The sequence below is a fragment of the Sus scrofa genome, chromosome 6 (genome assembly GCF_000003025.6).
Source record: "Sus scrofa isolate TJ Tabasco breed Duroc chromosome 6, Sscrofa11.1, whole genome shotgun sequence".
Classification (NCBI taxonomy): domain Eukaryota; kingdom Metazoa; phylum Chordata; class Mammalia; order Artiodactyla; family Suidae; genus Sus; species Sus scrofa.
Genome location: NC_010448.4, coordinates 117,146,547 through 117,170,875, shown reverse-complemented (window position 1 = coordinate 117,170,875; position 24,329 = coordinate 117,146,547). Strand labels below are relative to the sequence as shown.

The 24,329-nt window shown below is 35.0% G+C and overlaps 1 protein-coding gene across 1 annotated transcript in view; it reads left to right on the top strand.

The window, feature by feature from the left end:
* CCDC178 (coiled-coil domain containing 178) overlaps positions 1-24,329 on the top strand; it is a 421,961-nt gene that overhangs the window by 16,125 nt on the left and 381,507 nt on the right. Inside the window, exons 4-6 of the mRNA XM_021097611.1 lie at positions 3,584-3,606; positions 10,839-10,924; positions 20,710-20,910. Of these exons, the coding sequence (XP_020953270.1) occupies positions 3,584-3,606; positions 10,839-10,924; positions 20,710-20,910 (310 nt within the window). The remainder of the gene's footprint in view (positions 1-3,583; positions 3,607-10,838; positions 10,925-20,709; positions 20,911-24,329) is intronic.

Here is a 24,329-nt window from a genome sequence, read left to right as displayed (position 1 = left end):
AGCTATATCACCTCTGTCATATATCAAGTTTTCATATATGAGTATTTTTTTAATAGCTTTATTCCATTGGTTAATTTTACTTCCCTATTATAGTACCTCATTTTACTAATTTTCATGCTTCATAATATGTTTTGATACTTGATATGGTATTTCCCTTTTTTTCCTTTTTAAAACTTCTTTGACTATTTTTGGTACATACACAGTTTAGAATAAGCTTGTCATGTTACATGCAAACACTCACTGGGATTTCCAACAGTTGTATTCATTAGTTATAATGAAGATGAATTTAGTCTCTTTGGGGTTTTTTAAAATTCCATTGAGTCACTTATACTATACTACAGGCCTAAGGAAAGACAATACAACAACCTATTTAGAACAAAGGACTAATTGGAAAGTAATGGGGAAGATGGGAAAATTGATTAAAACTTAATGCTAAAATATTGGTTTTGTAACATATTTGTGTATATAGTATTCGTTTAATGTGTATCTGAGAATAATTGTGTGTGCATGTCTATAGATGCAGATAAATAAGTAGATCAATTGACATATAAGTAAAGCATCTTATCCATTCTTTTCATTTGTATTTAATTTTTTGTTAGTTACTATTCATGTAGTTTTCCCCATTTCTTTCTTGTGTTATTTTTATATATTTATAGAAATATTGATGGATATCTCATATTTTTTTGTTGTGATTTTTTTCTGATTGCACTATTTTTTTTTGTTTGTTTGTTTGTTTTTGTCTTTCGTCTTTTTAGGGCTGCACCTGTGGCATATTGAGGTTCCCAGGCTAGGGGTCTAATCAGAGCTATAGCTGCTGGCCTGTGCCAGAGCCATAGCAATGCCAGATCCTTAACCCACTGAGCAAGGCCAGGGATTGAACCCACAACCTCATGGTTCCTAGTCAGATTTGCTTCTGCTGAGCCATGATGGGAACGCTTTTTTTTTTTTAAACTTATTTGCGGTAGTTTTTTCATTGTGACATTTGTATGTTGACCAATGTGTTATCTGACAAATTCTGGGATTTTTTTTATTGTTTCAAAAATTGTTTCTCATATTATCAAATTTTTAAATCATTTCTAATACTTTTTTTAAACATTAAGCTTCTTTAACCATCTGAAGTTTATTTTTATTGTATGAGGCAGAGATGACACATTATTTTTAATTATTTCAAATTATCCTAATATCATTAATTGACTTGTTCATCTCCATTAATTTGAAATGTAAATTTTATAACAAACTAAATTCTCATATATACTGGTAATGAAATGATTACTTTTTAAAGTCTTTTATATTTGGATAATGATATTCTTGTGTATACTAAATTTTGGTTTTTTGTTTTTAATATTGTGGAGAAAAAATAAATATCTATATGTATGCCTTGAATTTATTATTATATTAACTTTTGTTCATTACGGTATTTCTCTTATATCTGAAATAATTTATTATTTTTCATGCTCTAATCTTTCCTTAAATATTTGGATACTGTTTTTTTGTCTTTGCATTTATAAATTATGGACCAGACTGCCAAGACCAACTCAGCCGGTAAGGGCTGAAGAATGGGTGCTGTGGAACTTAAGAAAAAGTTAACATAAAACAAGACACAGAGGCATTTATCTTAATTAAATGTGGGAACCAGAGGACTCAAGGTCTCAGAGACCAGGAGGCTGCCTCGAGAAACCACATTGCTTTTATTGTGCTCTTTAGTATTACATCAAGTGAGGAGGGGGTTGTAGGTGCAGGATATCGTTTTTTTTTATTATTATTATTATTATTTGAAGAGTTCTTTTATTATTTTAAAAGTCACATAGCTGGTAGATGGTTAAGCTTTTTTTCTGACCTTTAGGCATTTAATGATCATTAGCATTTGAGGAAGCTTGGTGTTAGCTGTCTATGCATAGCATCTAGAGAATCATCATTGTGCTTCCGCAAATGGCATGCCTATCTGTGGCAACCTGTGTGCCTAGGTTAGCACCTCGGTTTCCTTGCTGATGCGTATTCTGCTACGGACTGCTCATAAACCAGTTGGGGCCATGAGGTTCCTCTTTCTCTTATTGTAATGGGTCAGGCATGCCTAGATCAAGGCATCATGTCCTCATTCAGCTGACCATATGAATAACTTATGCCTTTAGGTCTTTGTTCTTAAGCTTAATTCATTTACCAGCACTGTGACTGTTTTTCAAGCAGGAATATGGGGTAAAGTAAAGCAGGACAAGATGGAGTTTTCAGCATAGAAAATAGAAACAAAGAGGTTAAAAAAAGATTGTAGAAACATGTCTCCCAACACCAGACTGATTACTAGTTGCTAACGTAAGTTTTTTAAATTTTTTGTTGTTATTATTTGTTTGCTTTTTAGCAGCTGTCAAAATCTCCTTACATCAAAGGCTTTTATCCAATACATAAAAAATTTTATTTAGGCTCATTGTAAATAGGAGGCAGTATGCTAAGGCAGAAAAGTTGTGAACCTTCACTTCTGCCTTAATGAGCTTACTTTTTAGTTTGAAGCCTCACTCATTGATAAATCTGCTTTTGTTTTTCCTCTCACCTGATTCTGCTAGTTATGTAGAGTCTGTTTTGTTTCTGTCTAGAACCATAACTTCCATTCTTAGTTTCTCCATCTTAGATCTTCAGTGTGGTTAGAGAATTCTTCTCATGGCAATGACTAGAAGGTAACTTCTCAGCCATGTATTCTCAATTTTTTGGATTTTAAGCAAGTAGACTGGTCTGGCCCTTCTCATCACAGACAGCCCCTCATTTATTTACTTTGATAGTCACCTGCTTATTCTCACATCTGACAATTTCTCATGAGCTTCACAGAGAAACCTTTCACCTTCCCTAAAATGATCTCCACTTATCCCATCTGAGTTACACTTTGCTTTGATATGTTTTCGCTATCAGTCTCATCCAATGATTGTTTCTGGGAATTCTTCTCAAAATATATTCTAGTGATATTATTGACATACCTATCTATTTTTCCCTAGAAATTGTAGTATGATATGGGAATTGAGAAGTAATCATACGTGTCTAATTTAAAAATCTTGAATTGGAGATTACCTATGAAACCTATAACATTATGACTATATATTCCTTGTGTTTTTATCAATTTGTGCCCCTTTATAGCCTAGGATAGTGTTAGAATATATATGTAGAACTTCATTCCTACCAAGGAGTTTATAGTCTATAAGAGAGATAATACTATGAAAAATTAACTATTTGTGAACTCACAAGAGATTATGTGTTTTCTACTCTTTAGTGATACATTAAAATTCAGTGGGTATAATTATACTTCTAATTGTGTGGAAAGTATTTTAGGAGTAAATGGCGTTTGAAATGACCCTTGATGAAAGGGTAAAATTTAGAAACAGATGAAAGGTAAGAACAATTAGGTGGGGATAATAATAAAAGAATAGGATTAGGTAGGATAAATATATAACTGTTGTGGAAATAATAGAGTATAATTTGACAAAAATATACTGGCGAATGTGAAGTAATTACAATTTTATCAGTGTCTTGAAGTGTGAGTTAAGTTTACTGTTGATTTGGAATGCTAAAATTTGATTTTTATAGAGATCTTTTATTTTGACAGTTTGAAACTTCTCTGGAAGAATGGTAAGAACCTTTCATGCTTCTTTTATATTTTTATGTTCAAATGATGATTGATCTTCTGTAGATAGTTTATTTAAAAAGAGAAAGGAAATTAAAGAATAATTTTGATATTAAATATTAAAATTTATTTTTAAAAATATAAAAATTAAGATATTACTAGAAATGGCAGAATAGGGATCTCCAGGGCTCTGTCCTACCACCAAAAGAACTATAAAGGCAAAAATTAGAATAAACTTCTCTAGAAATCTGGAAGCTAATCCAAAATTTACAATAAAAAGGGGAAAAGTTAATGAAAAACAGACTGCCGCATTGAATTAAGAAGAGACTTTGGCATTTTAAATTGACTACTTGCCATCCTCCACCTCTCAGATTAGTGGTTACTATGAAGCAAACATCCTGAGCTTGTTGTGCAAATTGCTAGTGCCAGAGGGAAAATATGAACCTTATTCTCAGAGAATTATGGTTCAGTATTTTGATCAGTCTGATGACTCCCTGAAGCACCAGAACAAAGGCTTGTCTTTGTTTTTCCTGACTTAGAGCAGTCACAGCTAGAACTACTCCAAGGCATTGTTTGCTAAAAGCATTTAAAGTTATATACTTAACACTAATGTCTGAGGCTGTGGATAAGAGAGGACAAGCATTAAACAGAACAAAGTGCCTGGGAATGAAGAGGTTGGGAAAAAAGATATACTGAAGAAATGAAAAGTACACAAATATGACCTTTGTTGTACATATGCTCAGAAAAGACCAAGAAGACTAATCTTTTACCTCTGGCTGACTTGCAGGATCTGAGTAGGCAGGAATTGAAGGTAGCGGCAGGGTTGTAAAAAAGCTTGGATGAGCATTAAAGGAATACTACACCTCAGCCAATTTGCTAAAATTGGGAGTGTGATTTTTTTCCCCTCTTTTCTTTTCTTTTCTTTTCTTTTCTTTTCTTTTCTTTTCTTTTCTTTTCTTTTCTTTCTTTCTTTCTTTCTTTCTTTCTTTCTTTCTTCCTTTCTTTCTCTCGGCATCAGGTATTTAAGATAACTTGGATAAAACACAAGCTCATCAGTAAGCTAAGCACTTACTTCAGTGGCCGGGAATGAAAAAGAATACAGATATTACAGAAAGTGTTTAAAAGAATCACTATAAAACAAAAACAAGCCACAACAAACAACAAAGATAAGCCCAATAAAAGGAAGGTAATCTTATTTCCATGTCACATTAAAATATTCAAGTTTTTGAGCTTTTTACAAAAATTATGAGTCAGAGGAAGAATAAAAGATGGTTTGTCTTATTAATATGCGGGAAAATGTAATCAAAGAACTGGCCCTGAGGAAGCCCAGATATTGTGCTTATTGAGCAGAGACTTTAAATCAACTGTCCAGAAACTGATGTCTCAACAAATAGAGAATATCAATAAAGAGATAGAAATTATAAGAAAGAAACAAATAGACATTCTGAAGCTGAAAGGTACAATAACTGAAGTCAAAAATTAGAGATGATCATCAGCAAATTTTATCAGGCAGAAGAAAGAATCAGTGAACTTTAAGATAGATCAATTGAGATTATTCAGGCTGAGAAACAGAAAGACAAAACAATAAAGAAAAATGAACAGCACCTAACAAACCCAAGGGACACAATCAAGAATACAAATCTACCCATAATCAGAGTCCAAGAGTGACAGGGAAGAGAAAAAGGGTGAGAAAGAACTTTTAAAGAAACATTGACTGAACACTCTCCATATTTGATTGAAGAAATTAATCTATACTTGCAATAAACTCAATGAATTCCAAGCAGTGTAAACTCAGAGGTCCACACTAAGACATCATCAAATTGTTGAATGCCAGGGCCAAACATAGTACCTTGAAAGAAGCATTATGTGCTGGGGATCTTCAATAAAATTAAGAAGACAGTAAGACAGTTTCTCATCAGAAATTATGGAGGACAAAAGGCAGTTGAACAACATATGTAAAATGCTATAAGAAAACAACCTTTCAAACAAAAAATCTGAATCCTGCAAAAGTGTCCTTAAAAATAAAGGTAATATTAAGGTATTCCCAGATAAACAAAAACTGAGGAGCTCCATCACTATCAGACCTTTTCTATCAGAAATCCTTTAGGTGGTCCCTTTAGGCAGAAATGAAAGGGCACTGGACAGTAACTTGTTATTTCATATGAAGAAATAACAGTAAAGGTAGCTACAAAGATAAATACAAAAATAGGTATAGTTGCATTTTAATTATGTATCTGTTGTATATTTCTATCTAATTAAAATAGATAAAACTATAATTATAAATCTATAGTAATGGGTACGCAATGTATAAATGTGTAATTTGTGAGAATGACAACATAAAGGGAGGAAGCAGAGCTGTAAAGGAACATGATTTTAAATACTATTGAAACTACATTGATTTTTAATTCAAATTTAAATTTTATGAATTTAAGAGGTTAATTATAATCTCCAAGGAACCACTAAGAAAAACTCTAATAAGACACAAAAAATGAACAAATAAGTGCGGGAAATCCAATAAGACGGAAACTAAAGCAGTAAAATCAACTAGCCACAAAAGAAGGTAGGGGCAGTTGTGGAGAAATTAAAGAATAAAAAGATAAAAATAATATAGAAAACAAATAGCAAAATGGCATAAGTAAGTCCTTATCAGGAATTCCTTTAATGAAAATGGATTAAACTCTCCTATTAAAAGATTGAGAGTGGTAGAATAGATAAGAAAACATTATCCAACTATATGCTGTTTTTAAGAGATTGACTTGAGATCCAAATGCACAAGTAGGTTGAAAGTGAAAGGATGAAAAATATGTTCCAGGAAAATGGTAACAAAAAGAGAACTTGAGTGGCTATACTAATACAACACAAAATAGACTTTAAGTCAAAATATATTATATGAGACTAAGACTATTTGGTATCTTGATAAAAGGATAACTCTGTCAAGAAGATACAAAAATTATAAACTTACACATACTTAAAAACATAACCTCAAAACATGAAGTAAACTGACAGAAGAAGTAGACAGTTCTATAATAAGAGTTTGATAATTCATTACCCCCACTTTCAATAATGGATAAAAGAACTAGAAATATCAGTAAGGAAACAGACTTGCACAGCATTAAAATTCTCTAGGCCTAATTGACTTATATAGTACTCTTAACCAGCAACAATAGAAAACACATTCTTTTCACATTCACATTGATCATAATTCAGGATTAAGTATTATTAACCCACCTTAAAAAAATCTCAAAAAATTGGAAATATTAATTTCATACCAAGGATCTTCTTTGACCCAATGCAATGAAACTATAAATCAATAATAAGAGGAAACCTAGAAAATGCAAATATATGTATAAATTAGACACCATGCTCTAAAAACCCCAATGAGTCAATCTGTAATCACAGGAGATAATAGAAAATACTTTGAGATGAATGAAATGAAAACACAATGTACCAAAACTTAACGATATAAGTAAAAGCAGTTCCTAGAAGGAAATATATAGCCATAAGTGATTACATTAAAAAGATTCCAGGTCCAGTAACCTAACTCTATAGCTTAAAGGACTAGAAAATAATGAGTAAAACTAGCAAAAAAAAAAAAGTACAGATTAGAGCAGAGATAAACAAAAAAGGTTAAAAAAAACAAAAATTTTCAATGAAAACAGAAGTTGTTTCTTTGAAAAGATCAAATAAATTCATAGACCTTTAAAAAGACTTGAATTTCTGAATTCATTATAAAATTGGAAAATTTTGCAGAAATAAAGATTATACAATGATACTATGAACAATTTATAATACTTTGAACAACAAATTAGATAATAAAGATGAAATAATTACATTCTTAGAAACTATCAAAACTGACTCAGGGAGAAATAAAAAATCTAAAGTGATCTGTAATGAGTAAAGAGATCGAATCAGTAAAATCTAGCAAAGAATAAGTCAGGGAGTTCCTGTCGTGGCTCAGTGGTTAACTAATCCAACTAGGAACCATGAGGTTGTGGGTTTGATCCATGGCCTTGCTCAGTGGGTTAAGGATCCAGCGTTGCCGTGAGCTGTGGTGTAGGTCACAGACATGGCTCAGATCCCCACATTGCAGTGGCTGTGGTGTAGGCCGGCAGCTACAGTTCCGATTCGACTCCTAGCCTGGGAACCTCCATATGCTGAGGGAGCAGCCCTAGAAAAGGCAAAAAGATAAAATAAAAAAAAAAAAATTCAGGACCAGATGGCTTCATTGGTGAATTTTACTAAACATTGAAAAAATAATTAATATCATATCTTCTCAAACTCTTCAAAAGTAGAAAATGAGGAAATACTTTGTAACCCATTCTCTAAGGTCAGCATTACCCTGATACTAAATGCCGGAGTCCAGCTCCAGCAGCCAGGGTATTCGCTCCGGGGATGGACAGTGTTGGTGAAGCACACGGAGACAGCCTCTTTGTCCCTTCTTTCAGGGCGCTGGACTGCTCAAATTTTATTAGCATAGGTAACAGTTTATATAGACAGCTTAATTGTAACTTACATCACAGTGCTTAGATCATATTCTCAAAGGTTAAATTTTAGACTACATGGTATAGTAGATATACATTGTGTTCTAAGAATTTTATTTAAAACTAACAGATACAGTGCATCATGTAAAATTATAATGGGTACAAAACATTATATGGAAAAATCATTATATGAAAATAAGGCAATTCAGTATAAAACGTCTTGTGGTTACTCTTAGCAAGTGCCACCCATTATTGTTTTAAGCTAATCTTTAACAACTAGAAAGTTCACAAGCACAAGAATTTAACATTTACAAAAACTCATTTTTTAGATTAAAGCTTAGGGTACTAACTTCAAAGCGTTATGGTCAGGGGCAGTGTGAGAAAATATTTTATATATCAAAGCAACTTAATTTTCTAAAACTTAAAAGCTCCCTACAAAACTTATTAAAAGCAAGATTTTTTTTTTCCATCAAGAATAATGTACGTCTAACCTAGTCTAATCTGTTATACACTCCACAATGACCTAACTCTAAAACCTATTCGTACTTGTAACAAACCAATGAACACTTTGTTTTTGCTTACATTAGATCTGAATAGGGGGAATTTCACCAAAGTGAAACTCTTATTATTTTATTACTGTTCCAATTTTTGTTGTTTCAATTTTATTGAATCACAAAACAATATAGAAAAATAACAAACAAATAACAGAAAAGGCTGAGTAATAAGTAAATAACAGGAAAGACTGAATTTTCCAAGAAGCAATTTTTATTCTTGCACTATTGTGCAAAGCCTTTATTTTTGTTATTGTAGCCGTTGCTGTCGGGTTAGCAGGTGAGCCTCATTATTTTTAGAATTTGCCCTCTGAACTGTGCCGCCAGGTAAGCCCCTTTCCCTATTTCTAAACCTGCCCTTGGAACTGTGCCGGCGGGTAGGCTTTTTTTCCTCTGTTAGGAACCCTGCCTTAGGAACTGTGCCATCAGGCTAGTTTCCTTCCTTGGCCTCCTGTATCTCCTTGGCTCCCCACAGCTAAAGCCAGATGAAGTCATCACAAGAAAGGAAAGGTAGACCAATGACTTAACAAATATAAATGCAAAAATTCTCAGCAAAATACTAGCAAAATGAATCCAGCAACATATTAATAGAATTACATATCATGACCAAGTAAGTTTTATCATAGGAATGTAAGAGTGGTTCAAAATACAAAAACAGTTAATGTAATATACCACAGTAATATATTGAGGTGGGGAAAAATCATGTGAAATTTCAACTGATGTTGAAAGCATGTGGAAAATCTAACACCTTTTCATGACGAAAACACTCGAAAAACTAGAATTGAAAGGGAATTTCCAAAACATGATAAAAGATATTTATGAGAAACTCTTGACTGCAATTATATGTAGTGGTATAGACTGAAAGTTTTCAACCTAAGACCAGGAACAAGAGAAGGATGCCCAATCTTGCCACTCTTACTGAAAATTGGAACTCTTATACATTGCTGATGGGAATATAAAATGGTTCAGCTACTGCAAAAAACATTTCAGTGGTTCCTCGAAAGGTTAAAACTACAATTACCATATGACCCAACAATGTCACGCCACTGTATATACACAGAAGATTTCAAAACAGGTGTTCAAACAAAAACATATCTGAATTTTCATATATATCATCAGTGTTCACAATGGCCAAAAGGTGGAAACAACCTCAAATCCTTCAATAGACTCATAAATTAATTGAGTGGTATATATTTGAACTGTGGGATGTTACTAAACTATAAAAAGTAATGGAGTTCCCGTTATGGCTCACTGGGTTGAGAATCCGATTAGTATCCATTAGGATGTGGGTTTGATCTCTGGCCTTGCTCAGTGGGTTAAGGATCCAGCGTTGCCCTAAGGTGTGGTATAGTTGCAGATGTGGCTCAAATCTGGCATTGCTGTGGCTGTAGCTCTGATTCAACCCCATATTGTGCAGATGTGGCTCAAACCTGGCATTGCTGTGGCTGTAGCTCTGATTCAACCCATATTGTGCAGGAAACTTCCATATTGTGCAGGTGCATCCCTGAAAAAAAAAAAAATGAAGTTCTGATACATGCTACAACATGTGTAAAATGAAACTTCGGGCTTTATTGTTGATACCTATTATCTTAGAACTTTTATAAGAGGAAGAGCACTTATTTTTAAATACAGTGAAAACTAGTCTAAGAGTCAAGAATTGGACCAGAGAAATACTGATAATAAGAAATATTTCATTATTCACTATATAGAATTCTAACTAGAAAGATGCTCTGAAAAAGATATAACATTAACATTTTAATTTGGGCATTTTCCTAAAACCTCATTAACTTTAAATATGAAATAGTACTTTTGCTTCTTGCATTTTATAGTGGCTTCCCAGAAACTGCTAAATTATTATTAGAAAAACAGCTTTTAAATAATTTTCAGTAAACTCTTTTTTTCTTATAGCAACACTTTCTAGAAAAGACTAATTTCATTTGAAAAACACTGCTTTGCTATTCTCTCAAAAATTTTCAAGTCATTTGCAACAAATTTTAAATTTCTATTAATTTACCGTGAAGTATAAAACTCATTACCAATTAGAATTTTGCAATATTTATCTCTCTCTATAGTACCATTAATATGTATTGTAAGTTTCACCACAGACATTTAAAATTCAGTGTAAAAGCCTCACCTAAAATTTGTTTTACTAACTTTAAGTACAACCTTTCTTTGTTAATTGCTTGCTTCTTTCCCATTATGAAGGAGCAGAACTTCTTCCATAAAAGACCTGAAAGAAGATGGAAGGGTTGCTACACCAGTGAAAGAAGTCAAACCAGAAGAATTGAGAGGTAATGTTATACCATATTCCAGATAAGTATAATTACATTTAAAAGCTCTTTTGCTTTTCATTTATATGTTTCTAATTTTCACAAGAATCAGGTGTAAAAGTTTTTTTTAATTCTTATTAGAGTCTAAGGAAAGAGACTTCTGTATTATTTGATGAAACATTTATTCAATAAATATTTATTAATGACTGTTACTTACCATATACTGCTGAGTAGACAACTGTGCACTTCTCAAGAACTAACTGTACTTCAGTTAGTTGTCTAGTAGAGCTTTCCGTGATAATAGAGGTGTTCCATGTTTCTCTGTCCAGTAGGGTAGCTACTAACCACGTACACTTGTTCAGGACTTAAAATGTGGCTAGTGACTGAGGAATTTAATTAAGTTTAATGTTAAAATTTAAATGTAAGTAGTCACATGTGGTTCATGGCTACCATATAAGACATCATACCTCTACTCTAAGTTAAGGATAATCTTGTCACAATTTATAAGTGTAAATGTATAGTAATTTATATACTGGTATAAAGCTTGTGTTAAAATTATTTCAACATAATATTTGAATATATCCTTGACATTATATTAAACATGTCCTCCTACCTTTGCCCCCCAAATTTGTTAAAACACCTTCCTTTAGTGAAGGATAACAGGACTTTCTATTTGGTTAATTTTGGTTTTGTTTTTGTTTTTGTTTTGTCTATGCACATGGCATATGGAAATTCCTAGGCCAGGGTTTGAAACTGTACCACAGCAGTCACCCAAGCCGCAGCAGTGACAATGCCAAATCCTTAACAGGCCACCTGGGTACTCCAGGACTTTTTAAAAGCATGAATATTTTGTTATTTAACACTGTCATTCATAGTGAGGCTCTGAGTTAACTATTTTCCATTTATAATGAAAAAGAAAACCTAATTCATTACTTCTTAATTTTTCAAATGAAAAATTCTAGGAGAAAATATCAATGTATCAATGGTCAAAATAACAATTAAATTAACTACAGTTATGTTCATTATAAACATGTATATTTGACTCAAAGACAGTACCAGGATGAGGAAAATTTATTTATTTATTTATTTATTTTTTGATTTACTCAAATGAATTTATCACATCTGTAGTTGCATAATGATCATAACAATCTGATTTCACAGGATTTCCATCCCATTACCCAAGCACATGCCCCCAACCCCCAAACTGTCTCCTCCAGAGACCATAAGATTTTCAATGTCTGTGAGTTAGCATCTGTTCTGCAAAGAAGATCAGTCTGTCCTTTTTTCAGATTCCATATGACAGTGAAAGCATTTAATGTTGGTATCTCATTGTATGGCTGATTTCACTTAGCATGATAATTTCTAGGTCCATCCATGTTGCTAAAAATGCTGGTGTTTCGTTCTTTTTAATGGCTGAGTAATATTCCATTGTGTATATGTACCACCTCTTCTTGATCCACTACTCTGTCGATGGACATTTATGTTGTTTCCATGTCTTGGCTCTTGCAGATAGTGCTGCAATGAACACTGGAGTACATGTGTCTTTTCGAGTCATGGTTTTCTCTGGGTAGATGCCCAGGAGTGGGATTGCAGGATCAAATGGTCGTTCTATGCTTAGCTTTCTGAGGACTCTCCATCCTGTTGTCCACAGTGGTTGCACCAATTTACAATCCCACCACCAATGTCACAGGGTTCCTTTTTCTCCACACCCTCTCCAGCACTTATTGTTTGTTGACTTTTGGATGATGACCATTGTGGCCGGTGTAAGGTGGTACCTCAGAGTGGTTTTGATTTGAGTTTCTCTAATAATCAGTGATGTGGAACATCTTTTCATGTGTTTTTTGGCCATCTGTATGTCTTCTTTGGAGAATTGTCTGTTTAGATCTTCAGCCCATTTTTTGAAGGATTGGATGGTTTTTTGGTATGGAGCTGCAGGAGGTGTTCATAAATTTTGGAGATTAATCCCTTGTCAGTCGATTCATTTGCAAAGATTTTCTCCCATTCTGTGGGTTGTCATTTCGTTGTGTTTAGGGTTTCCTTTGCTGTGCAGATACTTTGAAGTTTGAGTAGGTCCCATTTGTTTATTTTTGTTTTTCTTGTCAATAGTCTAAGAGGTGGATCTGAGAAGATGTTGCTGTCGTTTATGTCAGAGCGTGTTTGGCCTATGTTTTCCTCTAAGAGTTTTATAGTGTCTGGTCCTATATCGAGGTCTTTAATCCATTTTGAGTTTACTTTTGTGTGTGGTGTTAGGAAGTGTTCTAATCTCATTCTGTTACATGTGGCTGTCCAGTTTTCCCAGCACCACTTATTGAAGGGGCTGTCTTTTCTCCATTGTATATAGTCTTGCCTCCTTTGTCATAGATTAGTTGGCTGTAGGTGCATGGGTTTAATTCTGGGCTTTTTGTCCTGTTCCACTGATCAATATTTCTGTCTTTGTGCTAATACCACAGGGTTTTGATGACTGTTGCTTTGTAGTATAGTCTGAAGTCCGGGATCCTGATTCCTCCAGCTCCATTTTTCTTTTTCAGGATGTCTTTGGCTATTCTGGGACTTTTGTGCTTCCAAACAAACTTTGAAATATCTTGTTTGAGTTCTGTGAAAACTGTCCTTGGTAATTTGATAGGGATTGCACAGAATCTGTAGATTGCCTTAGGTAGTATATTCATTTTGATAACATTAACTCTTCCAATTCACAAGCATGGTATATTCTTCTATCTATTTGTGTCATCTTTGATTTCTTTCATCAGAGTCTTATAGTTTTCAGAGTGCAGGTCTTTTGTCTCTTTAGGTAGGTTTACTCCTGGGTATTTTACTCTTTTGGATGTGATGGTAAACAGGACTGCTTCCCTTATTCCTCTTTCTGCTCTTTCATTGTTAGTGTATACAAATGCAGTCGATTTCTGTGTATTAATTTTGTATCCTGCGATTTTGCCAAATTCATGGATGAGTTCTAACAGTTTTCTGGTAGAGTCTTTAAAAGGATTCTCTAGGTATAGTATCATGTCATCTGCAAATAGCGGTAGTTTTACTTCTACCTTTCCAATCTGGATTCCTTTTATTTCTTTTTCTTCTAATTGCCATGCCTAGGACTTCCAAAACTATGTTGAATAGCAGTGGTGACAGTGGACATCCCTGTCTTATTCCTGATCTCAGCGGGAATTCTTTCAGCTTTTCACCATTGAGAATGATGTTCACTGTGGGCTTGTCATATACGGCCTTTATTATGTTGAGGTAGGTTCCTGCTATGCCCACTTTCTGAAGGGTTTTTATCAGAAATGGTGTTGGACTTTGTCAAAGGCTTTTGCTGTGTCTATTGAGAGGATCATATGGTTTTTATTCTTCAGTTTGTTAATGTGGTGTATCACACTGATGGATTTGTGGATATTGAAGAACCCTTGCATCCCTGGGATAAATCCCACTTGGTCATGATATACAATCATTTTAATGTACTGTTGGATGCAGTTTGCTAGTATTTTGTTGAGGACTTTTGCATCGATGTTCACCAGTGAAAGTGGCCTGTAGTTTTCTTTGTTTGTGGTATCTTTGTCTGGTTTTGGTATCAGGGTGATGGTGGCCTCATAGAATGAGTTTGGGAGTGTCCCTTCCTCTGCAATTTTTTGGACTAGTTTCAGAAGGATCGGTGTTAGCTCTTCTCCAAATGTTGGATAGAATTCACCTGTGAAGCCATCTGGTCCTGGACTTTTGTTTGCTGGAAGTTTTTTCATCACAGTTTTAATTTCAGTTCTTGTGATTGGTCCATTCATCTTTTCTCTTTCATCTTGGTTTAGTCTTGGAAGATTGTACTTTTATGAGAATTTGTCCATTTCTTCTAGGTTTTCTGTTTTATTGGCATATAGTTGCATATAGTAGTCTCTTATGATCCTTTTTATTTCTGTGGTGTCCATTTTTCTGTGTTTTCCTTTTTCATTTCCAATTTTATTGATTTGAGTCCTCTCTCTTTTTTGCTTGATAAGTCTGGCTAGGGGTTTATCAATTTCATTGATGTTTTGGAAGAACCACCTTTTCGTTTCATTGATCTTTTCTATGGTTTTCTTTGTTTCTATTTCATTGATTCCTGCTCTGATCTTTACGATTTCTTTCCTTCCACTAACTTTAGGTCTTGTCTGTTCTTCTCTCCCCAGCTGCTTTAGATGTAATGTTATCTTGTTTATTTGAGCTCTTTCTTGTTTCCTGAGGTGTGTTTGCTCTAAACTTTCCTCTTAGAATGGATTTTGCTGCATCCCATAGGTTTTGGAGTGTCATATCTTTGTTGTCATTTGCTTGTAGGTATTTCTTAATTTCCTCTTTGATTTCTTCAGTGATCCATTGGTTGTTTAGTAGCATGTTGTTGAGTCTCCACGTGTTTGTGTTTTTTGCAGATTTTTTCTTGTTGTTGATTTCCAGTCATATAGTGTTGTGGTCAAAAAGATGCTTGATATGATTTCAATTTTCTTAAAGCTACCAAGGCTTGATTTGTAGCGCAGGATGTGATCAGTCTTAGAGAATGTTCCATGTGCACTTGAGAAGAATGTGTATTTCTGTTGCTTTTGGATGGACTGTCCTATAAATATATATATTAAGTACATCTTGTTTAATGAATCATTCAGGACTTGTGTTTCCTCATTGATTTTCTGTCTGGTTGATCTGTCCTTTGCTGTAAGTGGGGTGTTAAAGTCCCCCACTATGATTGTGTTACTGTTGATTTGTTCTTTTAAGGTTGTTAGCAGTTGCCTTATATATTGTGGTGAACCTATGTTTGGTGCGTAGATATTTAAAATTGTTATATCTTCTTCTTGGATTGATCCTTTGATCATTATGTAATGACCTTCTTTGTCTCTTAAAGTTAACTTTATTTTAAAGTCTATTTTGTCTGATTCAAGTATTGCTACTCCAGCTTTCTTTTGATTCCTGTTCGCATGAAATATTTTCTTCCATCCTCTCACTTTCAATTTGTATGTGTCCCTAGAAGTGAAGTTGGTCTCTTGAAGACAGCATATATACAGGTCTTGTTTTTGTATCCATTCAGCCAGTCTATGTCTTTTGGTTGGGGCGTTTTGTCCATTAACATTTAAGGTAATTTTTGATATGTATGTTCTTATAGCCATTTTATTAATTGCTTTGGATTTGTTTTTGTTGTTCTTTTTTCTTTCCTTCTTCTCTTGTTCTCTCCTCTTCTGGTATGATGACTATCTTTAGTGTTGTATTTGAGTTGATTTTTCTTATTTGTGTATCAATTGTAGATTTTTGGTTTGCAGTTATTCTGAAGTTTTGATATGAGAGTCTATGTATATACGAAATTGCTTTAAGTTGTTGGTCTCTTAATTGCAAGTTCATTTCCAGTGTCCTGCATTTGTACTCATCTCTTCTCATGATTTCTGATTTTGGTGGTATAACTGTGCATGGATGTTTTTGTATCTTTACTGTATCTTTACTGGTGAGCCTTGTCATTTGTGGTATTTTTGTTCCCTGTTGCTGTCTTTTCTTTTCTGCCTATAGAAGTTCCTTTAGTATTTGTTGTAAGGCTGGTTTAGTGTTGCTGAACTCTCTGAGCTTTTGATTATCTGTGAAGGTTTTGATTTCTCCTTCAAATCTGAATGAGAGCCTTGCTGGGCAGGGTAATCTTGGTTGGAGGTTTTTTCCTTTCATCATGTTAAGTATATCATGCCACTCCCTTCTGACCTGCAGAGTTTCTGCTGAAAAATCTGCCAATAACCTGATTGGGGTTCCCTTGTATGTTATTTGTTTCTTTTCCCTAGCTGCTTTCAAGATATTCTCTTTGTCTTTAATTTTGGTCAGTTTGATTAGCATGTGTCTCGGTGTATTCATCCTAGGGTTTATTTTATATGGTACTCCTTGTGCTTCCTGGATTTGAGTGAGTGGTTCCTTTCCCATGTTAGGGAAGTTTTTGGCTATTATCTCTATGAATATTTTTTCTGTCTCCTCTCTCTCTTCTCCTTTTGGCACCCCTATAATACGGATGTTGGTGCGTTTAACATTGTCCCAGAGTTCTCTAAGACTCACTTCATTTGTTTTCAATCTTTTTTCTCTTTTCTGTTCTGCATCCCTAATTTCTACTGATCTGTCCTCCACCTCGCTTATTCATTCTTCTTCCTCCTGTATTCTGCTGTTAGCTGCTTCTAGTGAATTTTTTATTTCAGTTATTATATTTTGCATCTCTTCTTGTTTAAGTTTTATAGCTTGTATCCCTCTGGTCAGTGTTTCCTGTAAGGTATCCATCTTTACCTGTGGTTTATTTCCAATGTCCTGCATCATCTTCAACATCAATAATCTAAAGTCTTTTTCCTGGAGGCTGAGAATGTCCTCATCACCTTTCTGATTTTCTGGGGTTTTTCCTTTCTCCATTATCTGAGTTATAGTTCTCTGTCTTTTCATTTTTATAGGTTTTTGGTGTGTTGACCTTTTTTACAGATAATAGAGTTGTAGCCTCTCTTACTTCTGGTGTCTGCCTCCCTTCTGGCTGAAGTCGGTGTGGGGGCTTGCTGTAGGCTTCCTGATGGGAGGGCCTTATGCCTGCCCACTGGTAGGTGGAGCTGATTCTAATCCCTCTGATAGGTGGGGCTTAGTCTCTGGATGGGATTAGAGGCAGCTGTGTGCCTGAGGGGTCTTTAGGCAGCCTATTTACTGAGGGGCAGGGCTGTGATCCCACCTGGATTGTTGTTTGCCCTGGGGCTTCTCAGTGCTGACTGACAGGTGGGGCCAGGTTTTCCCAAAATGGCCACCTCCAGAGAAAGGCATAGCTGCTGAATATTCCTGAGAGCTTTGCTTTCAATGTCCTTCCCTCACAACAAGCCACATTCACCCCTGTTTTCCCAGGACGTCCTCCAAGAACTGCAGTCAGGTTTGACCGATTCCTATGGAGACTTTGCTTTGTCCTGGGACCCAATGCATGTGAACATCTGTGTGTGCCTTTCAAGAATGGGGTCTCTGTTTTCCTCAGTCCTGTGGAGCTCCTGTGCACAAGCCCCACTGGCCTTCAATGCCAGATGCTCCAGGGGCTCTTTCTCCCAGTGTCAGATCCCCACACATGAGAGTTTGATGTGGGGCACAGAACTCTCACTCCTGTAGGTGAGTCTCTGTGAACCCGTTAGTTTCCATCTGTGGGGCTTCCCACCTGGAAGGTACGGGTTTTTTTATATCGTGAAATCGCCCCTCCTACCTCTTGATGTGTCCTCCTCTTTGTCTTCTGGAGTAGGATATCTTTTTTAAGGTTTCTGGTCCATTTGGGTGAAGATTGCTCAGGCTTTATTTGTGAATTTTGTTGTTTTTAGGAGAGAAGTTGAGCTTCAGTCCTTCTAGTTTGTCAGCTTAATCCCATCTCTCACAAAAATTTTTTCGTGATTAAATATGCTAGTACAAAATGCAGGTGGTTGCTCACTTAATGTGAAATAGTAAAACTAATCGAGGTGATATTGTGGAAAAAAATTCAGGCAGCTTTAAATAGAATGAATTGGATGTACCTTAAGTTATACACATAGCATTTATTTTAGACTGCTATCATAAAAATGATATAAAAGACATCTCACACAAACATAATGGACACCTTTTGTAGAGCACATATATATATACACAATCAGAAGTGCTATGATTAATTTATTTATTTTGGCCACTCTTACAGCATGTGGAATTTCTTTGGCCACAGATTGAACCTGTGTCACTGCAACAACTCAGTGACAATGCTGGACAATGCAGTGACATTGTCTACAGTGACAATGCTGGATTTGTAAGCCACAACATCACAAGAGAACTCCAAGAGTGCTTTAATTTTAAGTTTCATTAATGTGTTTCAAACTGAAATCTTGTTATGGAAATTGAATGATCATGTGTTGGCTGGAGATCACAGTGTTCAATGTGTATGTTGTCATAAAAATCAGACAGTTAAGAATAAAACATGTCCAAGATATTGTAGAATTTCAAAATTGAGTACCATAGACCAAATAATGTAGCCAAAGTACAAGATCAGGCCAGAGAAAGATAATTTTATCCATTACAATAGAAAAACTTGTTTCTCAGGAATTTTTTTTCAGCCACACACTGAATTTCTTTGGCAAGGAGATTAAGTTAGAAATAGAAACTGAGTGAGTGCTGAGCTTTCCCTAATAACCATTATGTAATACTACCTTCCAACAACAAAAAAAAGTCAGTCTTTATTGTCCAAAAAGTAAAGCAAAGCAAAATAAAATGAAGGTCTCTTAGTTGCCTTTCTTGATCAGTTTAACTTTTTTTCCTCCAGCCTCAGCTCTTTGGGTGCTTTGCCTTTGCTGATACTTTGTTTGTTTATGTCGTCTCATCATGTCACATTTTGGCAAAAACCACTGTGTACAAGTATCAGTCTCAACAGAATGGGACTCATATCTGTCTTCTTACTGATCTATTTCCAGGGAAAGAGCATATTACCTAGAATGTACAGTTTCTTTTTTTCTTTCTTTTTTCTTTTTTTTTTTTTTTTTTTGTCTTTTTGACTTTTTTTGGGCTGCTCCCATGGCATATGAAGGTTCCCAGGCTAGGGGTCAAACCAGAGCTGTAGCTGCCGTCCTCTGACAGAGCCACAGCAATCGGGGTCCAAGCCACATCTGCAACCCACACCACAGCTCACAGTAATATTGGATCCTTAACCCACTGAGCAAAGCCAGGGATCGAACCCGAGACCTCATGGTTCCTAGTCAGATTCATTAACCATTGAGCTGCGACAGGAACTCCATAGAATGTACAGTTTCTATTCAGTTTTCTTTCTTTTTAATTGACGATTTTTATTTTTTCCATTATAGTTTACAGTGTCTGTCAATTTTCTACTATACAGAAAAGTGACCCAGTCTCTCTCTCACACACATATACATTCTTTTTCTCACATTGTCCTCCATCATGCTTCATCACAAGTGACTAAATATAGCTCCCCGTGCTATACAGTATGATCTCATTGCTTATCCGTTCCAAAGGCAATAGTTTGCATCTAATACCCCCAGATTCCCAGTCTATCCCACTCCCGCCTCCTCCCCCTTGGCAAGTCTGTTCTCCAAGTCCATGAGTTTGTTTTCTGTGGAAGGGTTCATTAGTGCTGTATATTAGATTCCAGATATAAATATTCAGTTTTCAAATTCTACAATATTTTGGACACTTTTTATTCTTAATTGTTTGGGTCCTCTACCCATTTCTTGCATAAATAGATGAATGAATTCCCATATTAATCATTTTGTTAACATTAAACCATATCATTCCTGAGCTGTGAACTAGGAATCACAAATATCTCTCATAAAGGAGTTAATTTGTATTATAACTGCATAAATAGAATTTGGAAACAAAGATGAATTTCTGGCAAGGATAACTAGGGATGTTTTTATCTGATAAGATAAAGAATATAAAGCGCCTTTTTTCTAGGAACCATCTGCGGATTTTCAGTATTTATCTGATGTAATCATTATGATTTGCTTTTCTCGTAGAGTAGGAGAAAACACAAACATAATTTCAAAATAAAGCTCTATAATATAGCTTGTGGATAGAATGTGTTTTCCCTTTAGAAAAAATATTATACATGAAGGTATTAGCTGAGACTTAGCTATTTGAATTGCTTTATAAAATATTCATTTCAAAATCTGTTTTCAAATGTTATGGTTAATGTTATGATTGTATTATAATAAAACTATCTTTAAAAGGCTAATTAATTTTTCTGAAATTCTTTTATTTCATACATAAATATTAAAAAGATAGTAACACAACTAGTATCCATGTTTTTGCCATCCAGCTTGTAGACTGATTCATTAATAAATGTGAATGCATATTTCTCTTTTAAGATGAAAAGTATCCAGAATTAAAGCAGGAAATGGAAACATTGCTATCAGAGGCCATCTATCTCATTAAAAGTCTAGAAACTGACCGTGCTGAAGCTGAAGAAGCTTTAAAACAACAAAAATCAAGAAAGAAAAAGATTAACATGAAAATTGATTCTTGGTCAATCTGGAAACTTCAAGAAATCCCGTTGGCTGTGCAGAATGGTAATAATAAGGCTTTTTCATACTGCCATTTACTTTATTAGAGAAGTGTGGATGATTCATTAAGCTCTGAGTAAAAAAAAAATCTCTGTTTAGAGTGAACATTATCTTGCATGCACAGCAGATACTATTAATGGTAATGCTAAGTTTAAAGCCCTAGGTTGGAACTGCTCTGAGCAAACATGGACCTGCTGTCATTGGTGTTTGTTGGAAATTCCATGGAATTTGTGGTACCCAAGGGGCATGCAAACATTTGGTACATATTTCCTATAATAACTACAATATTTCAGTTATAGAAATTTAAAGTGATTGGTAGTTGGTGTCATCACTCACATCTTTAAATACTAGAAAGTGAAAGCGTTCTTTTTTTTTTTTTTTTCCAGTCATTTTTAAGGCCTCACCCATGGCAGATGGAAGTTCCCAGGCTAGGGGTTGAATCAGAGCTGAAACTGCTGACCTATACCACAACCGTAGCAGCCATGATTGAACTACACCACAGCTAACAGCAACACTGGATCCTTTAAAAACTGAGTGAGGCTGGGGATCGAACCTGTGTCCTAATGGATAGTAGTCGGGTTCGTTACTGATGAGCCACAAGGGGAGCTCTGGAAAATGAAATAGTTCTAAGTGATATTTTAGGAACTGCGTGCATCTGCTTTTGAGAACTGAATAGTAAATTTGCTCTGGGAACTTCTAGCAGGCAGCGAAACTTAAGATGTTTCCAAGTCATGCAGATAACATGTTTAAAAAGGAAACTACGTCTTTTAGATTACAGAGTGGGGGATCTATGGTCAAGCATTAAACAATCTAAAGGTATTGAACTTTTTATTCTCCAAAACCTGTTTTTATCAAGCGTGCCAGACCACCTGATCCTGCCTGAGGCTGGAAGCTTTTTATGTTATCATAGGGTGACAATTTAAATTCAGGATTCACATGCTTTATAAATGGGTTATATTAGGGTTCCTGTATAACCCATGATTTAAACTAAGACACTTTTGTTCCATTCATAGACCTTTGTTATGAAGTTAGAAGTCTTCTAAAGCCATAGTCTCCCTTTGGAAGGTACAAGGAAAGATGAGATGGTCCCTCAGTTATGTTCATTTAATAAAATAAACATGGGTTTCATTACTGTGTCCTCTTTTTAAAAGTAATACCGAGCTCACAGCTTAAACTGTTTATTCACTCCTTTCTGAAGCAGAACTCAAGAAGCAGAAAATGGGCCCAGAGCCGAGGCTGGGGCTGAATTTAATCCTGCCTTTTTCTATGCTCTTTGTCACCCTTTACTAAAGCACTAACTATATAATAATTATGCAAAAACATTTTAAATTCAGGTAAGAGTAGACCTTTATTTACCCACATTTTAAATAAATGCGTTTTATAAAATATTTGCTATCTATAGCTGTTTACAAAAGTAAATTCATTCAGGCTAGGAGAGAGTTTGCTGTGATTCACAAGGTGTTTGAATAGAATTTATGGTGTTCATCTTCTTCCATTGTGATAGCATAGGTATGTAATTTATAAATATAATACATACATATATATTGGTGTGTTAGAGGCAACCGAGTCCATAGTCAGACTAGTCGTCCTGGGAAATTCTGGATCCTGGTAGATTGTTGAGTGGAATCATGCTCACATCCACAGAGAGCCATCTGCAATTTTCCTAATTCTTTGGAAGGCTCTTCCTTGTCAATAGTAGTAGAAAAGCCAATGTTGAGGGCCGATTTTATTTAACTTTTTGACAGTCAATTTATGTATACTCTCATATAGCCCCTATTAGATTAGATGTTATAATTTGTATTATATATTATATATTGGATATTGTAGTTTAGAAGTCTATATGGAATTTTATAAGGATTTATGAAAATAAAATTAAACTGAGATACATGCCTGCACATTCTAGGAACCTAATAAATGCATTTTGAATGATGTACATTCTTTTGTTTTTTTTTTTTTCTTTTTTTGGTTGCCGCATGGCACATGGAACTCCCAGGCCAGGGACCAGATCTGAGCTACAGCCGCGAAGTAAGCAACAGCAACACTGAATCTTAACCCATTGTTCTGTGGTGGGGATTGAACCTGCGTCCCAGTGCTCCTGAGACACTGCTGATCCAGTTGCACCACTGCTGGAGCTCCTTGAAATACATTCTTGACATTGCTTATAATTTATTGCTTGAGTTGCCTTTTATTCAGTATTATTAAATATCTATTTAAAAACTGAAAGTTATGGAGTTCCCATTGTGGCCTAGCCAGTTAAGGACCCAACATTGTCTCTAGGAGGATGTAGGTTTGATCCCTGGCCTCACTCAATGGGTTAAGGATCTAGTGTTGCCACAAGCCGTAGGTTGCAAATGTGGCTCAGATCCAGTGTTGTGAAGTCTATAGCCTAGGCCTGCAGCTACAGCTCCATTTGACGCCTAGCCAGGAAACTCCATGTGTCACAGGTGCTGCCATAAAACCAAAAAATAAAACTGAAAGTTATGTTCACCGGCTTTATTGCATTTAATTAGCCAGCATATGCAATGAAATATAACTATTATCACTAAGTATTTCTTAAATGTCTTCTGTTTGTAACGTATTCCTAAAAATAATGTGCTTTCAGGAATATCCTGCCTGAAATTGATATATTTAGGATATAATCTATAAACTTCTTTTATTTGTTTAAAAATTATAGATTTATATGTTTTTTAGTCTTTAGATCCTCAAAATCTCTAGCATATGTGACAAGAAAAACTTATAATCTCCTTAGTTAAGTACAGTGTTTGTGGAAGTTTTGATAATTTCAGGGGTAAATTTATGAAACTTTACTTGTTTCTAGATATCTTGTGTTTTCTCCTTCAGATTTATTCATCCCGATAACCATCTCACCCATGCTTGTATCTTTTGTTTTATAGCCCATGAGGCTTATTTATTACTGCATAAAAGATATCTTTTGTATGCTGTCTTCCTTCTGGGTTCAGCCAATGGGAATCAGTGGCAAGAGACCATGGGAGATGGTGGAGAAGAGTAAGGCTGAGGTATTATACCTCTGAGTCCCTTCCTTTCTGCATGGTCACTGTACCACCTTCTCCAAAGTGACAGTCCTTGGTACTGGCAAACAATAATTGAGTAAATGCCTTTTTTTCCCTACCAAAAAAGATAACCAGAAATAAGTTTTTCAGCATGAATTGAGTAATGCATGATACTGCAAATTATGAAATTGGATGTGCATAGCAACGTGTCCTTATACATTAAAAATATATATTATACCCAGGCAGCCTCTAAAGGCACCAATAAACTAATGACTCAGATTCACCTGGTACCTCCTTGTACCTGCTACTATAGATTCTCTGTCTTTCCCTTAACTTACATTTATGGTTCTGCATACTTCTTTAGGACTATCTAATAGGGAGAGAAAAAATCACAGCCCTGTTTTATGAATGGAT